The 14,910-nt window shown below is 32.9% G+C and overlaps 1 protein-coding gene across 2 annotated transcripts in view; it reads left to right on the forward strand.

The window, feature by feature from the left end:
• The window catches only part of Apoltp (Apolipoprotein lipid transfer particle), a 1,459,665-nt gene that overhangs the window by 1,288,750 nt on the left and 156,005 nt on the right, over positions 1-14,910 (forward strand). For both annotated transcript variants that reach the window (XM_072546518.1, XM_072546519.1), the window contains one exon: positions 4,653-4,774. In XM_072546518.1, the coding sequence (XP_072402619.1) occupies positions 4,653-4,774 (122 nt within the window). The remainder of the gene's footprint in view (positions 1-4,652; positions 4,775-14,910) is intronic.

Below are 14,910 nucleotides of genomic sequence, written 5' to 3' on the forward strand. Positions count from 1 at the left end.
TCCAGTTTCTTTAAATGATATATCTTGTGAATATGAAGGTGAATTTTGTGCTTTGGAAATTATAGATATAAAAACTATTCTAGTATCAGTGTATAGAACAGGTAACGCAGATTTCCAAATTTTCTTAGGCCTATTTGAAAAATTATTAATATTCTGTTCTAATAATTATGTTCAAACAATTATAATTGGGGATTTCAATATTGATTTCAAAGGCACTTCAAATGAATTAAAATATTTTTCCGATCTAATTTCTTCTTTTGGTTTAACTATGAGGATTGATGAATTTACAAGAATCACTGCTACATCAGCAAGTTGTTTAGATAATATTTTAACAAATATAGATAATGAAATAGTTGGGTGTGGTGTTGTAGACCCATGCCTTGCTGATCATTGTGCTCAATTCCTGAATTTAAAAATAAAATCTGATCAAATTGACAATGATAGGATATTCAGAAGACACATAACATGTAAAGGCACCCAAATGTTAAAACAATCACTAAAATCTGTGGATTGGTCGTTAATAAACAATTCAATAACAGCAACGGAATTAGCTGAGTTCATAATTGACACATATGTAAAATTAACTGAAGTTTGCTTTGCAGTAAAAAAGTCAAGAATTCATTTTGAGGCACCTGTTTCTTGGTTTGACGATGAACTAAGGAAAATGCGAGTAAACCTTTCGAAGATAAAAATTACTGCTAACCTTACTAGTGATTACACTCTGTATAATCAATTCAAAAAACACTATCAATTAACAATATCAATAAAGAAAAAACTGGCATATGAGCAGTTTTTCTTAAAATCTGATAATATATCTCGAGATTCTTGGAAAGTCATCAATTATCATAGGAATAAACTCAAAATAAAAAAGTAACTTCATGTAATATTTCATCAAACGAGTTTAATAATTACTTTACTTCGGTAGCGGGAAATATATTGAACTCGTTAGATGAGACAGATGAAAATGATGCCATGAATTTTTTGGAGGGAATATATTCCCCTTGCCACTCGTTGTTTTTAACACCTGTTAGTGATACTGAAGTTAGGAATACATTATACAGCTTGAAAAACTCAAAATGCACTGATTTTTACTTCTTAAACAAACAATTAGTGATAGAAACTCTGGATATTATTATTGATAAACTGGTCATACTTTATAATCTTTGCCTTATCGAAGGAATCTTTCCCGATGTATTAAAAGTAACAAAAGTGTTACCGCTACTCAAAAAAGGATCTCCAGAAGAAATTGAAAATTATCGCCCTATTTCTATTATTCCCATTCTTGGTAAAATTTTTGAAAGTATTTTGAATAACCGCTTAATAGAGTACATAGAAAAGTACAAAATACTTCATTGTAATCAATATGGTTTCAGAAAAAAATGCAGCACTACTCAAGCAATTCAGGAAATTGTAAGGGAAGTAGTTGATGGCCTAGAGAGAGGTCACTTCGTGTCTTTAACATTGTGTGACTTATCTAAGGCTTTTGATTGTGTCTCACACACTTTACTTTTAGACAAAATGCACAAATATGGCATAAGGGGAAATGCTCTTAATTTATTTCGATCGTATTTAATAAACAGAAAACAGGCCGTTTTTTTTTAAATAATAACCACTCCAATTTTCACAATGTTGAACATGGAGTTCCCCAAGGGTCTATATTAGGACCTACATTTTTTCTTCTATATCTCAACGATATATTTCATTATACCCACCCCTTAAGGTGTATATGTTTTGCAGATGATACAACCGTTATTAGTACCGACCAGAATCAATATAATTTAAATAACAAAATAGGAAACGATGTGCTTAAAATTAAAAACTGGTTTACACATAATAAACTAAAACTAAACGAGGATAAAAATCAAAATATAGTTTTCAGTTCAGATCGAAGACACATTTTTGGATATAGCATCAAATTGTTAGGGATTTTTATGGATGACAACTTAGATTGGGGCATCCATATAGACAACTTAAGTTCTAAACTCGCCAGTACAATATTTGTAATGCGTAACCTGGTTTATTTGGTACCTAAAAGTACCCTTAAAATGTGTTACTTTTCATTGTTTCATAGTCATATACAATATGGAATAGCTGTTTGGGGCAACTCTGGTCATGCCGACAGAATATTTAAATTACAAAAGAAGGTGGTGAGGATACTTGCTGGAGCGGATTTAAGGGATCATTGTAAACCATTATTTTTGAACATGGGTATTATGCCTCTACCTTCGCTTTATATGTATGCAACACTGTTGGAAATTCACGATAATAAAAATAAGTTTACTATAAACTCCCAATTACATGATCATCTAACAAGATCGAGGGATTTAATTAGGTCACAACGATTCAGACTATCAAAGAGCACAAAGAATTCAATTGATATTCACTTGTAACTATCTGCCTAACGAAATAAAAATTCTGTCTCCAACACTGTTTAAAAATAGGATCAGAAAGCATTTTTTAACATATTGTTTTTACTCAAAGACAGAATACCTCAATACACCTTTATAACGTGTACCCAGTTTGGTCAGAATACTGTCGATTTACTATCTACATATCACATTGTATTATTGCTATTAAAATGTACTAAGTTTTATGTATTAGTTTATTTAGTCATCGATTCGGGAATATTCTTAATTATTTGCACATTTTTGTTACTTCCATATTTCAAAGATTTTTTATGTGACAGTTTAGGTTTGTTTTTTTTTTGGTTAGAGATTTTTTTATCTTAAATTTTTAATTTTAATTCTTCTGCTAATACTTACATATGTATATTACTTTAGCCAATATGGTTAAGTTAATTTTAAGTTTACATTACTATATCTTTTATTGTATTTTTTATACGGACTTCAAACTTTATGTAAAGTGGTCAATAAACGTTCTATCTATCTAACTCTTATCAGCTTTATAAAGCTAAAACTGGCGAAAATATTCCAGTAGCCAAATTCCAACTCAGATTAGTAGAAGAAGTTATAGCTAAATGTCATGTTCCACCTTCCTGCATGTAAGGAGGCAGAAGATGTGGAGCTGAATGTGACTTGAGGCTCACAGAAAGACATTTTCCTGATGTAGTTCCACCGACAACCTATAAAAAAAATCCGACTAAGAGTTACGTTATATGTGACAAAAATAAAAAAGGGCAGAATCAAGATATATGTGCTCCGTCTGTCATGTAGCACTTTTTGTTGCGTCTTGTTTTGGTATTTAATACACAAAAAAGACGTTTGTTTCAAATGCTTTACAAAAATTGACATCATCTTTATAGCTCTGTAAGAATGATAAGTGGTTTCTTATTTCTTTTCGAATTTTGTTCTGTACTATCAATAAAAACTGTCTGTCACTTTGTTAACTCTTATTTAATAATCAGATATCCGAAAAAATCTGAACTAGAAATTAAAAATAAAACTGTTCAACTGCTCATAACGAGTATACTCGCATTCGTGGATTTAACGCGCATGGGACAGGCATCAATTTTTAAGGTTTCCGCAGTGAAAGGGTTAAAGAACACTGACCTATCCCTCATTCTGCACATCCCTGCTCCACTCACCCCTCCATGGACTAGACACCTCTCTAAACACTATTTACAACAAATATGACACACCCCCTACTCTTATAAAGGAAGCCTTCCTAGAAATACTAGACAAAACCAATTTTAATTAAGTTCTTTAGACTTATGCCTACAAAAATTCTTGCAGAGTAGGATGCGCAATGACTACTTTAAAAGATCTTATAAGTTCCACACGGTTACCCTGATCATGCAACATTCACACATGAGAGTTGTTTAGCATCCTTCAACCTTTAAATTCATTTTCATGTCATTCAAAAATGTAGCAATTTGCACCGATTCCCTTTCCTCCATGTTCTCATTAAAATCAATATTACTGATCATCCACTAGTTTAGAGTATACACGACATATACCAGTCTCTTCATGCTCGAGAAACAAGTCTCACTTATCTGGCTTTTGTCACATATTGGCCTTGTAGGTAACGAAACTGCTGATCGTCATGTTAAAGAAGCGATTACTTTATCAATTAGCCAAACTATGATCCAACTAAGCAAAGCTCTTAAAGCTAAGTTTAAAAGGCTAATCCTAGAATGTTGGCAAGCTCGTTGGAATAAATGTGATACGGCCTTACACATAATTCAACCTAAAATTACCCGGCCATGTCTTACTAACCTCACTCGCAACTAATTGCGGATAATAAGGAGACTACGAAGCGGCCATAAAAGATTAACACATGACTGCTTAACCGATGAACGTCCAAAATGTCAACAGTGCAATTGTGCTCTTTTCGTAAACCATATATTAACGGACTGCCAACAGTACAACAGCCACGCCCAGAATAACAACTTAAAGACATCGCTTGCAGATATTCTAAACTAGCCAAGTGAATACACCAAAGTACTATAGTTCCTCAAAGACACTATTCTTTTTTAATAAAATTTAATATCTATTGTATAATCTCTAATAATAAATCAACTGTACCGGGTCAATGGCCTTAGTTGTCGAGGCGCTTAAGCTAATTGCAAAAAAAATATTCCGCTGTCGTCTCACTATAATAATTTTAAACATTCACGGCATCATTTATTACAGTTTTAAGACAATACCGACACCAGCCAGCATTTGAACTAATTTTCTATTGTTATTTTACAGTTACGCCATTGTCAGTTTTGGTGGAGATGGAGTATTTGAGGAACCAAGAAGTATCGTTGTCAATGGAAAAACATTCACTGATGCTAAATCTATATTGACTTATTTCGATCAAATTCAAATAGGTATGTATAAAATATAAACTATGTTCCTGTATGAGCTTTATTTGTATTATTATTTTTTTTATGATTTAACAAATAAGGGCAGAGGAGCGAGCTCCTATTATGCCCAAAAAGCAAAAAAAAAATAAAAAATATCTTTATAAAACTAATACCAATAATTATTATAAAGTTAAGTAAAGTTAAACAATTAAGTATATCATACAAAAATTGAATTGTGAGACAATAAATTAATAAATAATGCCGTCGGAGAAAAAAAAAACACAATCCTATAAATAAAATAAAGCGCTATCAAGTTTATTTTTAAAGATGTTAACACTAGTTGCCGATATAGTGTCTTGATCCAATTAGCGCAAAACGATGTATTAGGCATGAGTTGATTTGTATCCTTTTTGTATATCGATGGCTTAACTTGCACAGCGGCTAACTCCTTTTTTTAAACTTTTACAGGAACATAAAAAAACTTCTTAAAAAAATTAATACTTACAATATCAATACTCCAAAAATCTATTTGTTGCCTATTTATTTTGCACTTTGAAGTTACTAAAAAGCATGAAAAAATATTTTGATTAAATAACAATTATTAAAACTTTTGGAGTTATCATGTTTGTAATTAAAAGAAAATAGTAAATAATCGGAGTTGCCCACTTTTCTCTGCATCGTATTATGGAACCTATTTAGGAAAATGAAATCAATCTGTAAGTATATTTTTGTTTCTTTTTATTTTATATTTAAGTATTTTATTTTTATTATACCATAGAGTATTTTATTTATCAGTTTTCATGTGGCACATTGTCGTAGTAGTCCCTGTAGTTCACCGGCAAGGTCCTTTTTAGTTGTTGTAAGTCTTTGAATTTACGACTACTTATTTTAAACCAATTTTCATGAAGATTCGGTAAGTTTCAATAGATTTAACTAAGACCCTTTTATCACATCGCTGTGGCAATAACTGCCATTCATCTGTAAACCGTAACTTAAAGTACAGGTTCCCTTGTTTATAGTGTAGGGCACGAATATCTGTGACCTAAAAAAAAACAAAACATTAATAATTTAACAATGTTTTCGTCTTTTGTGTCTGTAGAAGACTAAACAAAATTAACATTAAAAGCACCTTGGCATCATGGATTAAGTAAGATACGTTGTAAGGTTTATGATGTTTGCGAGCTTCAATACAAACTTCTACATATTCAGCTGGTAGATAAATTATTTTGTTTTTCAGTTTCCTCTCTATGATGGCATGCATTGAGTCCGCTTCCATCTGGGTATCGCTTACCTCTAGATATTTTTGCTGAATTGTGACATTGTTTAATGTTGTCACGTTTAGTAATGCATTTGCCAATATTACGTTTCTATTTTGCACTGTACATCCATCGCTGTAAAATATAATTTTAGTATCTTGTCCAGGTTCTCTGTGGATAATCGGCAAAAGTTTCTCCGTGATAAACTTGACAATTATGGTAGCGTAATTGTCAGAGGATAACCCACCTTCGGTCTCATTCCAGAGATAACAAAATCCGTCTTTATTTTTTATATTATATATACAGAAATTCTGAGTGCATATCTTAGCTTTATAATATAGAGATAACATATTAGATTTGGGTGACAATAACACAGCTTGCGTGTCTATTGTGAATACAAATTTTTCTGTATATTTATCCTGTTCTTTTTTAAGTCTAGCTTCATTCTTTCTTTCTATGTGCTCCTTGTGTTCTGTGTCAGGTATAATTCCGAGTTTGTGAGAGAGGCACTTTTCGCATTCATCTTTTTGGCTTAAACAGTGATATATTTTCAATTTTTAAAGTGTAGCTAAATTTAGCAATTGACAGAGGTTTGGTATTCCGTGGCGTGCACCAGTCTAATATGTAGAAATTGTACAAGGCTTTTTTTGATGTCTATTCTGGCAACAAATAAAGCTTGGCCGAACTTTTGCGGCAATAATGGGATTCCATTTTTGAAATATTTTTCAAAAACTCTATTAGTGATTTCACTTCTACTTCGTAGGGATTTTTTGTTGCGTGTTGATTTGTCTTATAAGAAATATTCCCTTTGCCTTTTTTTCCAGTTCCAAATAGTCATTTTGGTAAGACACAAACTGTTTTGAAACATCGTTTTACAAACTCTCACGCGGCATATTCGTTAGCCAAGTTTAAGTTAAATACCATTGTGCTGTTTCTTCTTGTTAATAATGGGTCTTTTCTGTCTCTTGAACGTTTTGGGGGTATCTCTTGCACAAGACTTCACAAAAACCCTTTTTCCCCCCAAGTCATCCTCCAAAACATCTCAAATATAGTTTTCCTTTCTTCTTCTAAAACTTCGCTACATTTTAAAACATTGCATCAAGGTTTATTTTTTTGTGTTTTTTCCCATTTCCCTTCAATTTTTTTACCCCCAGTATACTGTAGCCCATTTTCCATGTGAAGCTTGTTTTGTTTGATTTTTCCATGTAGCTTTATTTACCTGACACCTTTTTCTTCTCTTAATTCTCCTTGGTTCTTCTTCACTATTAGAATCAGAGTGCTCAGAATAAGATACAAGTTGTGCATTCATGCAGTCGCTATCATCACTTAAATATTTGTCAATCAAGCTAGTATTATTGTCTTCCGATGCTGTACAATGGTACGCTGTAACTGGATCTAAGCATTCTTCAGTAACATATTTCAAGAAAACAGACGAATCATTATCGAGACATGCAAGATCATAATCTCTTGTGTATGAGCATTAGATATAGGCGCAATGATATCTAGTGGCTCAGTATTGATGAACACCTCTGTGGCAGCTTCAGATGTATCACTGGCATGTAGCTCAATTTCCATGATATTTCCTGTTAAAGTATGAGATGTTTTATATGTTATAACTAGGATATTTCTCACAAAAAGTTATATTATTTCATTAAAACTACTTACCGTCACTCTTATACACTGTATCGTTATCAAATCAGCTTTATTTTATCTGGTAATTTACAGTTTTCTAAAAAAGACCACGCACTTAAAACGTGGCAATTTCTTACTTACTGTCAAGGTGTCAAGTGCAAATAAACTGGCAGTTGACCTTGGAGTTAGCCACGTTTCGGTGTTGTTATGTTAGTGTTAGGAGTTGACCGTTTTACGTCTCCGCCGTTTTCTCCGTAATTTTAAAAGCTTGGTAATTTCGGTAAAACATGTAGTTAGCAGATTTGCAAGTTAAGCCATCGATATCTGTATCCAGGGCCGGAGTGGCTCAAAAAAAGGTGTCAACCTTCACTAATACACGGAAGGCGCCTGACCATCTCTCCTAAGCTTTTTGAATTAAACTGGTTTTGAAATCACTAAGCATTTAAAGTGATCAGTATTGTCTTTGAATTTTTTTTAAGTTCAATATTAATTTAACCCGTAACTGCTACCGACAAAAAGTTATCTCGCAGCTGCTATTGAGGGTCACTGTGACCCAGTTTTAAAATTCTGAAATAAAGAAAAAACATTAGCTAATACATTTATTTTAAGTCATAAACACTTTTTTATATAACGGTAAACTAATTTAATGTAAAATAAATTCCTATTTACAATTTGGGCATATTTTTAGAGCACATTGTAAACATATAGGTAATTTGCACACAAAACAGTATGTATTTGTTTTCCGGTCTTTTTTTCCGGGACAAATTGCGCATCTCTTCCTTTTAGATATATTCTGTATTGGCAATGGTGCAGGTGTGTCATGTATATCTACTCCAAGGATATTCGCTATGAGACATCGAAGTTTCCGGGGTACATTTACGTTGTAAAGTCTTTTCTTCATATGTGGCGTGTACAGTGCAACGCCTAGTTCTTTTAAAAAATTGTAACGGGATATTTCTTTTCCTCGGGAAAACTGATATATTATTCGGCTGTTTACACCAAACACATTTAAAATACAGTAAAAAATTGCCATAGGCCATCGACGGGTCCTTCGAGAAGTGGAATATGTTGCACATTTTTCGTCCAAAGCATCTACACCTGCTTTGGTTTGGTTATAAAACATAATTATTTCGGGTTTCCCAGTGCTCTGATCAACAGTACTGTCGTGATGCATTGATGATATTAAAACAACAGATTTTCCCTTTTTTGGGACATATGATACCAGAGTATTGTCTGATGTAAATCCGAACTCTGAAGAACTAGCAGGTCTCTTTCTGTCGGCCATAAATTCTGGAGGAATCATTCTTTTATTTTTCTTCACTGTACCTACATATGTAATTCCTCGTTTTCTTAACTCGTTGGTTAATTCCATTGATGTGTACCAGTTATCTCCAGTGACATTACGGTTGGAATTTTCAATACATTTTATCATTCGAAGAACAACCTCAGTTGGATGTGGAAATAGCGATTTTTGTTTCTGTTGGAGAATTTTTCCTGTATAGACCTCCGCGTTATACATGTAGTGTGTTTGGGAATCGGCTAAGATCTGCACTTTTATACCATATTTCGCAGGTTTATTAGGTATGTACATTTCAAATGCACACCTTCCCCTGAATGGTACCAGCATTTCATCTACTGTTACGTGAGGACCTGGAACATAGTTTTGTTGGGATTTTTTTACAAAAGTTTCAAATAGGTTGGATATAGCTGCCAATTTATTAGTTTTCACTCTTTCAGACCTTGTAAGATGATTGTCGAATCTTAAACAGCTTAGCAAAAATAAGAATCGTGCAAGTGACATCGAACATCTAAACAAATCTCTCCCTGTTCCATCTGTTGCCCATAATGATTTTAAATCTTCATGGTTAGACTTAAATATACCTTGCATAAATAAAAGTCCGATAAAAGCTTCTATCTCAATTTTATCTGTTCTTTCAATGAAAGTTGGGGCAAATTTTGAGAGAGAGTTTTTACGTCGTTTGAATGTAGCGTAATTTGAGGATACTAAGTCAATTCTTGTGTTGGTATGTTCAACAATAATTTCCAACATGTCATCAGTTATTAATAATTTCCAAGCTTCTTTAGGACACAGTGGTGAATTCTGACGGGTAGAACCTTTCAGTCCTGGTAAAACTCTTATAATGTTGAGATTTTACTTTGGACCTTTTTGGCGATTGTTTTGCCCATTTTGTAGAATCTTTTCCATACCAAGCTAATTTTGAAATGTTCAAAGTAGCTGTTTTGTTACTTGAAGCGTTATTCGTGGCATCATCTCTGTCTAAGGTGTTTTCATGCAATAGTTCAACCTCAAATTCACTATCAGAGTCGTGTTCACTGTAAATTTCATTGTCTATTTCATCGCTGTCACTTTCACCTGAATAGTTAAATAATTTGTGTGCAGCTTGCTTCTTATTTTCTACTTCTTGGAGAGTATCTGTCGTTTCATCGGCATCTTCCAAATCTTTCCAAAACTCTTCACTGTTTAGAATGTCTTCCATCTCAGACAAAGTTAAATGCTTACTTGAAGAAGCCATTTTATCTAAAACAAAAAATGTGTATTAAGCAAATGATATAAATATTTAAATTATTCAAGCCGTTAACATAATAAAATATATATATATATATATATATATAATAATAATAAAAATAGGTACATACCTTTATAACCAAAAAATATTATGTTACTTAAATACTATAGACGGGTCACCGTGACCCAACTACGTAATTATTTCGAATTTGACACGATCAACAAAACTGCTCACTTTGCCTTTTTATAAAATACTAACTGGCCAGAGAATAGGTGGACAGACAGCTCCCCCAGCCCCACTATCAAACTTAAATGGGTAGGGCGGTTTAAAACTATTGATGGGTGACGCTGACCCTGTCGGTAGCAGTTACAGGTTAAATCCATAAACTTAAATCAGCCAAGGTGAGGAGTTACTCACTGTCCCTTATACGATACTCTTTTGTACTCCCTGGATATTCCAGCAAATTTTTAAAAAGCGTAAGTAATTTTTTAACTGCTTTTACAGCAGAATCGATTCGTTTAAAAATTTGAGAAAAATCTTGGTGATTGGTGGTCAATAGATATTAAAAATATTTTCAGAAATGATAGTATTTTATAATTCTATATATGAATCTAAAAAGTCTTAAAAAACATAGATAGCTGTTTAGTAGAACTCCGTTTTTGATTTTTTTTAGATTTTTTATTGTGCTCTAAGTCTTCTATAAAATACTTTCGAAAATGGGAGTATTTTACATTATCTGAAAATAGTTTTCACGGTTGTAATTTTATGGAATTTTATGTAATATTATATTTTATTTTGTTGATATAATACTTTAATTTACACCTTGAAAATACCAAAATACCAAGCCAACTGAGCATAAGTGTGATAACGATAGATAATCGCAAATACTCCAACTTTCCAAGCGTAGATCATCAAACCAAGGCAAAATTAAAGGTTCCTACCATAGGTATTATATACCTATGGTAGGACCATAGCTACCATGGTTCTACCATTATTTCCATAAACATAGGTAAGACATTATAAGCCAAATACTCCCAAAGGCAGGTGATTTATGGGATTAGAAAACAAAGATAATTTTACATCATATCCGAATAATTTTATTACCAGCTAAGATAACTAAATACCCCCTGAACGATAAATCTATGAATAAACTACTAAAAAAGAATAAATCATAATATGAAAATCACGATTCATTAACATAAATATCTGAATTTTTAACATTATTTTATGTTATAATAAATTACTGTTTGAAAATAAAATAATCTCATCTTATCCAACTGCATGCAATAACTGATAAATGACTACATTTGACTATTTATAATTTATATTTATAAGAGAGAGATATTTTAGTACTTCGATTACAAAGTTCATTGCTAATTCATGCAAAAATTTCTCTTTCTGGTTGCATAAGAAGAGGACCCTACAAATATTCATTTGTCATCGAAGATCGAAGCCTGGTCTTTAATAATAATTATTTCGAAAAACCTTTTCACATCTTACTTGGATGAGAAGAATTGTTCTTCTTCTTCTTCGGCTTTTCCCATTATGAGTTCGTCGTTTTCGTCCTCCACAGCACTCTATTCTCCCAGTCACCTTCTCTGAGGTCTCTATCTATCATAGCATTTCCGACGTATGTTTTCCATCTTGTAGCAGGTATTCCTCTTCGTCTTCTTCCCGGTGGGTCCTAGTTTAATATTCTTTTCGGCCAGCTATGCTCTGGCTTTCTTTGTACATGCCCATACCACTGCAGGGCTCTGTTTTCCAACTTTTTTGTAATTGAGCATTTTACTTCCATTCTGTTCCATATTTCCTCCGTTCTTTTTCTATCCGCCCTTGTGATTTGTAGACATCTTCTCATAAAGTCCAGTTCAACTGTTCTTATTTTATTTCGTATTGTTGTTGTCATTGGCCATACTTCCGATCCATATAGGTTTGTATAAGTATAGGGTAATATTCATCACTATGCTTTGAAAGATCCTCTTTTTGTTTTCTTTGGTTAGAGTGTTGTTCCATATCACTCCATGAAGTGCTCTTGTGACTTGTTTTCCCCGTACTATTTTCATTTCTATATCTTTCATACAAGTACCATCTCGGCTAATCATTGACCCTAAATACTTAAAAGCCTTACAACTCTTAATAGTCTCTTCTTCTAAACTTAAGTTCAAATCTACAACCTCGGGTCCAATACATAAGTATTCGGTCTTGCACATATTTATTTTGAGTCCCCAAAGGTTAATATTCTTCCTTTAATTTCCTTATCATATATTCCATATCCTTCCTGTCTTGTGCAAAAATGACTTGATCATCTGCGAAAAGTAGTGAATGTAATATATTCTCTTGTACTGGTATGCCCATTGTTCCGCATTTTCTATACCATCTTTTCAAAGCCTGATCTATATATATATATATATATATATATATATATATATATATATATATATATATATATGTTGTGAGAGACCACATCCCTGTTTGAGGCGTTTTGTTGCGGTGATTGTTTTTGTTATTTCATTACCTAACTTTATTTGCACTTGTGTTTCTTTATACAGTCTTTGTGTTATATTCACCCATTTCTCTCTAACGCGCATTCTTCTCATTGCTTCCCATAGTTGTTTCCTGGGCACACTATCGTATGCTTTTTCTAAGTCGATAAAGGTCATATGTGTTTCAATGTTTTTTTTTTTTTTTTCTTTGTTCTTTTCAATCACCTGTCTCATAATGAATATATTATCTAAACATGATCTGGCTTTTCGGAATCCGGCTTGATCTTCGCTATAATGGTCCATGTGTTGTTCTAGTTTTTCTTTTATAACTGATGAAAAGATTCTTGATATTGAAGGCATTACACTGATCCCTTTGTAGTTATTTGGTGACCTTTTGTCACCTTTTTTAAAAATGGAGGACATGTATGATAAATTCCACTCATCGGGAATCTTCTCTCCTGCTTCGATTTTATTGAACAACATTCGTATAAAGGATACTATCCTTGCGCCTCCATATTTCAGCAGTTCCATTTTTATGTTCCCTGGTCCTCGTGCTTTATTATTTTTGGATTTCTTTAGTGCTTTATTTATATCTTCCTCTGTTATTTCTGCTTCCTCAGTTATTATTGTCACAGGGTCGTATGAGATATACTCATACTCATACGGCAAAGAATTGTTCAGGAATTTATAAGCTTTGATAAGCTCTCTATAAATGATACTGTACATATTATATTGATAAATGAGCTTATAGGCGTATTAAATGCAAGGTTTACATGGTTTTTCTGTAATATGTTATTTGACCTATCTTTTCAATGGCATTTTGACTATTATCTTTTTCGATTGATCCAATTGATCATGAATTGATCAATCAATTGATCAATAAATCATGATTTACATAACATTCATTCAATGGCAAAGAAACGTGTGGCAATTGATCAGCAAAATCGCGATAAACCTTGTTTTCATGCTAGTTTTTAAAGTGATCAATCATGACATTTAAAGTTTAAATTGAGATAACTTCAGGGAGCTGGCTGTATATCATAGTAGTTAAAAACTTCTACATTGCAGTAAAATTTTTTGTTGTAATTGGTATACTGAATGATGCAAATATATGGAATAAATTCATTATTTCAGAAACAGATAAATTTAAAAAAAATCTTAAAACACGTCTATTTTAATTTTTGAATGGCCATCAACTGCTATACACGTGTTGGACATTACGTCATCAGTGTCGGCATAATGACGTAATCGACGATTTTTTTAAATACAAACCAAGGTCACGCGACAACTCATTTGAAAGGTCTCCTTATTACCTTTGCAACGATATAATCATTTTTGAATATTTATTTCTACAGGGTTAACCAAAACTGTTGGTTTATTAATACAATTAACTTACAATAAATGTTTACTTAAATACAATTAAATTACAACAAATGTTTAAATTGCCGACCTTCAGCAATAATACAATGTGAAAGATGGGCAATAAGTTATTTCCTAACGTTTTCGATGACTTCAGGTGTTATTTGTGCAATTTTCGTACTGATGCGCTCCTTCAACCCTTCTGCATTATTCGGTTGTTTTTGATACACTCTGCTCTTTAAATGTCCCCACAAAAAAAGTTTAACGGAGTCAAATCTGGAGACCTTGGTGGCCATTCGATGGACCACCTTCTACCTATCCACCTACCTGGGAAAACGTTATTAGGGTAATTTCGTACCTTAACGCCGTAGTGCAGGGAGCCCCATCATGTTGGTACCACAAATCATTTCTATTTGGAAATAGCTTATTTAAATGTGACAACAGATAATCCTGAAAAAATTCTAGATAACGAGAAGCAGTTAAGTTTTCCTCAAAAAAAGATTTTCCTACAATTTTATTGTTTATAATGCCGGCCCAAACATTCACTATACTCTATACTCTTCCATCCAATGTGGATTTTCACTTGCCCAGTATCGATATGTCTGGCGATTTACTTGACCGTTCAGCATAAAAGACGCTTTATCAGAAAAAAGTACCCTTTGTTTGAAACTCTGATCTCTGTTACATTTTTCCATAACGGTTTCGCAGTATTCGATTCTTCTATCAAAGTATTCTCCCAATAGCTCCTGGACCAGATGTACTTTGTATAGATGCCACTTCTCCTTTTTAGCACTCTTACAACAGTTGATTGGTGGACATTATTATCTAGTGCGATCTGCCTAGAACTGGTATGGGGATTTTCTTGAAACGCTAGTACAACGTCCAGTTTCTTGGCTTCGGAT

This window comes from Diabrotica undecimpunctata, chromosome 10, assembly GCF_040954645.1.
Source record: "Diabrotica undecimpunctata isolate CICGRU chromosome 10, icDiaUnde3, whole genome shotgun sequence".
Classification (NCBI taxonomy): domain Eukaryota; kingdom Metazoa; phylum Arthropoda; class Insecta; order Coleoptera; family Chrysomelidae; genus Diabrotica; species Diabrotica undecimpunctata.